At 39.4% G+C, this 6803-nt stretch overlaps 1 protein-coding gene across 1 annotated transcript; it reads right to left on the reverse strand.

The window, feature by feature from the left end:
• Positions 1-756: 756 nt before the first annotated feature.
• Positions 757-5769, reverse strand: slc35e1 (solute carrier family 35 member E1). The gene is made up of 6 exons (XM_043252950.1): positions 5098-5769; positions 3923-3993; positions 3702-3839; positions 3469-3594; positions 2942-3187; positions 757-2477 (listed from the first exon to the last, which is right to left on the reverse strand). Exons 1-6 carry the CDS (start codon positions 5426-5428, stop codon positions 2262-2264), a joined length of 1128 nt encoding a protein of 375 aa, XP_043108885.1. The 5' UTR covers positions 5429-5769; the 3' UTR covers positions 757-2261.
• Positions 5770-6803: the final 1034 nt, after the last annotated feature.

Below are 6803 nucleotides of genomic sequence, written 5' to 3' on the forward strand. Positions count from 1 at the left end.
CTTTCTATATCTGCTGAACGGCTTTCTGGAAGATTAATGTACATTAAAGACTAAGTATAGCGGGAAAAAGGTAAATATATCATTTTAGATATTCAAATAAAGACAAGGATTTAATTTATATCCTTCTTTTTTTTTCATAACATCATGTTATTTTCTTGTCATTTGAATAGTCTCCCTAAAGTGAGGTTCACAATTAAATTTTGCAATACTAAACAAATAGTACATCAACACTTTATCAATTAATCGTCTTTATTTTCACATTTAAAAATAAGTAATCTTTTAACTTTTAAATTGACGGAAAAAAAATGCAACATTAAACGTACCAAGGCATCTTAAAAATCAAATAATATATAAACACTGGCTGAAAGTAAAACAGTCTCAACACAGAGTGTGACAATGCATTTCCACACCATAGAAAAAACAAACGAAAAAAACCCAATTAACTTGACTCAACATGACTGTCAGATTACAGAGACACACATCAATCTCCCTGGGGAGGATCTAAGAGCTTGAAGATATTGAAGCTGAACAAAAAAAAAAAAAAAAAAAAAAAGCATCAAGTACTACAGTAGTTGGTGATTTTCTGAACAAGAAGGTAAAATCATTGCAATATTGGTACTGTTGAGCTGAGTTCAGGGTTTAGGCTCAGTTACTTATTGTGGAATAAAAAATAAATAAAAAAAAGTTATGCTTTCTTGAATCTTGAATTTTGAGACACTGGGAGTCCAGCGCTTATGCACAATGTCTTAAAGAGTATGCTGCATCAGCCAGTCACCTAAACGCGATGAGAATCAGGGAGAAAAAAAAAAAAAAACGGCACTGAAGCAAATTTGCACACTATGTCCCAAAGTGATAGCAAACGGCTTCAACCAATGAAAAACAGGCAGAGGGAAGAGAACACGCCCACGGCCTTTTGGCTGCTCAAGCTACTGTATGAGTTAAATGAACCACTTCATCCGCCTGAACCGATCCAATAAATTCACAATATACAGAGACATAAAGACAGAGTCTTTCAAAATACACACTATGAAATATGATGCTATTTAAAATCCGTAACACTTAAAATATTTAAAAAGAACTCCGAGTTCTTGAGAGTTATGCATTGCAGAGTTATGCAAACGCGTGCATGCTTTTTGCCCCGAAATTAATGTGTCTAACTTTCCAGCAGCAAGACACTTTTTAAAAAGAAAAGGAGAAAGAGAGGAGGGGAAAAAAAACAGATAGCTTACAAATATTAAACTAATCCCCCACCTCATACATTTTGCTAAAACTGGCATAAATTTGCAAACGGAGACGATAACCGGTCAGTGATATTTAAAATAGGCTCCCAGCCCCTGAACTCTTTCAACTGCAGGTTTTAGAGCTTGAAACACGATCGAAAGCAATACGTCATGATCGAAAGGAATATTGCACCTTTTAACAAGACCATTCTCAAAAAACAAAAAACTGTTCCGAAACGATGGCCTCAAACGTTTTATTGAACTTCAGTTTGAGGGACTGCGACAAATTTAAACTTACAGAACGTCGGTTTCCAGAAAACAAAAAAAGTTAAATAAATAGACTGCATCCCCCGCCCCCCACCCCAGTCTTCCCTTCCCAGACATTTAATATCAATTCCACTGACCTATAAGTTAATGCTAATTCCCTCGTCTGCATGTCCGTAAAAAAAATAAAATAAAAATACAAAAAATGATAATCATGATTCAACCGTGATTCAAGTGATCCTGTACAGTGACCTGTCTGATCGAATGACCCCCAAAAAAAGATTCCTTCACAGATATTAGACATTCAAAAACAAAAAAAGGAGGTTTTCAGCTCATGATACGGTCAACCGATACACCTTCCTCTATAAAAATAAATAAAATATTTACAAATTAAAGGCAAAACCAGAACATTGACTAATACCCTGATGCATTTGTATTTGCAGTGACCCAGTGTATGTTTTATGGCAGAGGTCTCGCCACTTGTCTGTCCGATGAAGACGTGTTACATTCTGAACTGCACTGAAATGCACCCTGTGCAAAAAAAAAAAAAAAAAAAAAAAAATTATAACCTGCCCGCACCGCTGAGAACTTCCTCATCAGCTGAAAAGGATAACGACCAAAAAAAGGTTTCTGATGAAATAAATAACAGGCCTGTGAAAAAAAGCAGTAGGATTTTGTGAGTAAACATTCCTTTTCCAGTCGCTTGAAATCTTCGCCCATCTCTTCTGAAGCTGGAGGGTCAGAGACCAGTCTTTACAGTCCTCCAAAGTGTCCGACTCACACCACGTACTGCTTGGAGCTGTAATTGGCCGTGTAGGCCTGCCGGCTGTACTGAAAGTGGTCGGTGAGCACCGTGCTCCGGCCGTGCTGAAAGTCTGAGCTGTGAGCGAAGGGCCCGGAGCCGTTGGACTGGGGTTTGTCGAGCGAAACCATATCCTGCGCTGAAACTGGCAGCAGTTTCTTCTTGGCCTCCTGGTTGGAATCGTATTTCACCTGGTGAGAAAAGCAACGGTCATCGGTTTTTTGTGATTGGAAAAAAAAAAAAAAAAAAATGCTAAAGCGCCCCTGTTATAGACTTTCAGTGGATAAAAACTTTCCGCTTTTAAAACAAACCACGCTGACGTCTACGTGAAACATTAGCATATTGCCGCCCACTTTGCGTTGGTCTGAATGAAAACGTAAACTCATTCTTTGCCTCCAGGTGTCGCTTTTGGAGAGCTGCAGTAGTGGTTACCCTGGTAACAGCTGTACACAAAGCAGCACTGTGTTCACGAATGAAATCGGAAACCGCAATCGAGAAAAATCGCAGATTAGCATCACGCAAAGGAGGAGTTTGAAAAATGAAGCGCTGAACGAGGCAAAAATACATGACAATGCAATTGTATTTTGACCTTTTCCAAAACCAAAATATAAACCGTAATCCATAATAGAGTCACTTTAAAGACGTGCGTGGTTACCTTATTATAGAGGAAGACGCCTAGTATTGCTGTCATCATGCCGATGATGTTGGAGGTGTTGACGGGGTTCCTGAGCATCAGCAGGGATATACTGATGACCATGATCCTCTTTGTCGCGTTGGCTACGGCGTAACTGAGTGGGCTGACTAGGTTCAGCACACTGAAAGCTATCATGTTTTGCGCAAAGTTGCAGAAACCACTAATGAGGAGCAGCACGAGGGTTCCTGTCCAGTTGGAAACCTCCGCCTGTAGAGGAAAGTGGAGAAAAAAATATGTGTATATTTATATCTATGTGTACACACACACAAATTATACTAAATTTAACAAGCTATTTTTAATACAAGTAAAACTGCTAGCAATTATTGTTGTCATTTCCTTGCTATAGTACAGTGGGGCAGACGAAAACTGTCACACTGCTAAAATTCCTCATCTAAAACATTTTTTACATTTCATCACGACACATGAACCGGCCGTGACTGGCCATATTAACATCCTTTTATTCATTAACATTATTCATTCAAATTTACCAGGTCTCCATCCATCAGGAAAGAAGAGAGGTCCACCAAAATCCACGTAGGCAGCATAAACATGACCGCATTGAAGCCGAGGATGTTCAGCAACTGGAGGTGATGAATCCTCGTGTCGCGCAAGACCTGAAACCACCACAAAAACAAGTTCATCCGGGAAGCCGCTCCAGACTTTTCCTAACCGACGGAAACATCAAACCTGACAGATCTATCGAACGGATGGAAATATCGACCTTTTTCGAGAATATGTTCTGCAAAGAGAAGCAGAGCGTCGCTGCCAGGGCGCTGATCAACCCAGAGACGTCAAAGGACAACTCTGTGACGGTGGCCAGCAGAACACCTCCGATGATGGGTATGAGAGACACGTAAACCTGGTCAGAAAAAAAGCGCACAACAGACAGTCAGCGACATGACTGCATAACTTATTTCTAACCGCGTTCGGATGAAGACCGACCTTCGTGGTTTGCTTCTCTTTCATGATAATCCGTGACAGCAGAACCACCCAGATGGGCATGGTGGCCTTCACTAGAAAGAGGGATTGAAAAGAAGACACGCGTTCACTCGTCTAATAACGTCACCTGGTCTCTGAAACATCTCAGTCGAGTCTGTTCCTGCACTGTCGCCGCTTCATATTTGAAACGCGCCGCTGTTTAAAGCCATCTGCGTCCGAACGAGCTCAAATGCGTCCAACGCTAAAGCCCAAAAAACATTAATCGATGAATGCAACGTTTCATCACCGCTGAGGAATTTGAACCTAGGTATGTTAGGCATTTCGAGAAGAGCCGAAAGAGTAATTACCAACTGGGCATCCAATTTGATTAAATTAACTTGTTAACGACCTTTACGAACTTAGGAAATCAAAATTAAATCAAGCGTCCTTTAAGTAAAGTGGGAAATAGTGCAGTTATGAGTATATGAACACAAGTTGTCAAGCTGATCTGAAATGATATTATATTATAAATATATATATATATATATATATATATATATATATATATATATATATATATATATATATATATATATATATAAAATAGATATTTTATTATGAGATTGCTTCCGTATGCAGTATTTCCAAGTTCGGCGTCTTACAATTTAACATCATATATAGAACAACATGAATAGTAAGAAGATATTTCATGTCTTTATTCAGGGTTCTAAGGTTCTGTTATTGTAGATGTTGAATATAAAGCTTCTTTTGCAGGCTCTGTAACACCACCGCGGGGTTATGGTAATAATGGAGGTCAAGTAAACAAAAGGAACTAAAGATTCCCAAACTAGACTAGTCTGATACGGATCTGCAGCCACGCAGGTGGATGATGTGGCAGTATTATTAGGAGTGCGGAAGTGACGTAGTCTGGGACTACTTCAGTGTTATCAAACATCGGACGGGGAAAAATCTCAGTTACGACTTGTTACCTAGCGTTTGGGTGAAAGCGGGAATTTAAGTGGGAAGCGCAGTTTGAATTCAAAGCTAAGATTTGTGGTTAACGGCAGACAGCGGCGAATGAATGATTTGAACTCGATTAAACGAACCGAGCCGAGCTAAACCGAAACTACCCGAACGCGTCGGTTCCGTAAAGGGCCTCTAATACAAAGTCAATACACCGAAAGCTTAGTGGTACTCACCGGTGTGCGCGTACGACACCGGAACCTTCCATATGCTGAAATGGGCCGAGACCGAGGCGAAGTATTTCCCGAAGGCGAGCGGCAGAATGAACCAGCGGTAGTAGCGGGCCGGTAACTCCGTTCGCGGGACGCCCCAGGCTCGCAGCAGCGGCGGGAGAAACACGATGATGGAGAGTATATGAAAGAGAGACACCGTGACCGGATAGGGGAAGCTGTTGAGGATGATTTTATTGATCACGTTGCCACCGGAGCTGACGGTGTACCAGCACAGACACAGCACCGCGATCCGAATTCCCTCCCGCACCGGCGGGCGCTGCTCCACCGCGGCCATCTTTCAACGCAGACCGCGACGCGACCAGCGACACTGGAGGACTCGCCGGAGAAAGAGTCACGTGGCTCTGCGAGGCCACGCCTCCACCCGAACCGCCATGGTGACCGTCTGAGAGAGTTTCGGTAGATTCAGGAGAAGGGAGCGCTGTTTAAGACCGGGTTCGTGCTGGCGCGTAAACATCGAGCTGACACGCAGGACGTACGGCCACGTTTCAAATCAACGTGCGGTGCGACGCTCGGTATTTTGCACCGATATCAAAAATGTCCGAGGGACATCCCATATTAATTCATTAGGCCCATAGTTACTGCATTTATTATATTTTTGTGTAGAGCCTGTTTTTTTTATAAATAAATAATCAAATAAAAAATGAAAAAGCATTGAAATGTTATTTTACTCCCACCTCATTTCCATCACAGGTTTCTCAGCAAACTCATAATCTCTTAAAAAAAAAAATATATATATATATATATATATATATATATATATATATATATATATATATATATATATATATATATATATATATATATATTCATTAACTAAAAATTAATTATTTATGATTTAAAAATATATATAAATAAAATATATAAAATATATTTATTAATGTATGGAACTAACTGTAAGACAAGCAAATGGACTAGAACATCACTGCGGTAAATTATCAATGTCATGTAAGCAAAACGATTATGATTTAAAAAAAATATGAACACTCTGTATTATGTAACTTTCTATAGTGTCTAAATAATTAGGTTTATTTATATTAGTTTGTAAATAAACCTAATTATATAGATACTTTAGAAAGTCACATAATACAGAGTGTTCATGTTTTTTAAAACCATAATCGTTTTGCTTGCACGTGAGGCGTTTAAGTAATAAATTCTGACATTGAGACAGTGATATTCAAGTCCGTTTGCTTGTCTTACAGTTAGTTCCATAATATGGAAGACAGACAAACAAATCAACTAGTATATTATAGTACATTATATTATTGAATACAATAATTTCCAATAATCATATCCTGTCATTGGTCTAGGAGTTGGATGGGTCTCATAAGTACACTTTTGTAAACGTCTATGTCTTTTGATTCAGTGTAAATCATGTGCTACGGGCCAGTGGTCACCCTATGAAGCACAAGCTGTCTTATCACAAAATAATAATAATAATAACAACAATAATAATAAAGTATGCTCATTTGAGGCGGAGAGTGTTTTTTTGTCCAATATAAAGATTTGCACATAAACTGTGAAAACCTCACACGCCTTAATACAGTTTTTTCTAGCATTTTAATGAACTGTTACAGCTATCCCCACCCCAAACAGCCATGGCTAACTGTTTCACACAGCTCCTTTCTGATTCGTCAACTTCTTCATCTCAA

Source organism: Puntigrus tetrazona, chromosome 11 (genome assembly GCF_018831695.1).
Source record: "Puntigrus tetrazona isolate hp1 chromosome 11, ASM1883169v1, whole genome shotgun sequence".
NCBI classification, from domain to species: domain Eukaryota; kingdom Metazoa; phylum Chordata; class Actinopteri; order Cypriniformes; family Cyprinidae; genus Puntigrus; species Puntigrus tetrazona.

What these genes read in the sequence shown, in the direction of transcription:
- slc35e1 (XM_043252950.1), bottom strand. Translation starts at nt 5,428, where the DNA reads ATGGCCGCGGTGGAGCAGCGCCCGCCGGTGCGGGAGGGAATTCGGATC. An exon ending in AAGAGAAGCAAACCACGAAG is followed by an intron (nt 3,840 to 3,922) that starts GTCGGTCTTCAT and finishes TTTTCTGACCAG; the next exon opens with GTTTACGTGTCTCTCATACC. An exon ending in TCCTGATGGATGGAGACCTG is followed by an intron (nt 3,188 to 3,468) that starts GTAAATTTGAAT and finishes TTTCCTCTACAG; the next exon opens with GCGGAGGTTTCCAACTGGAC.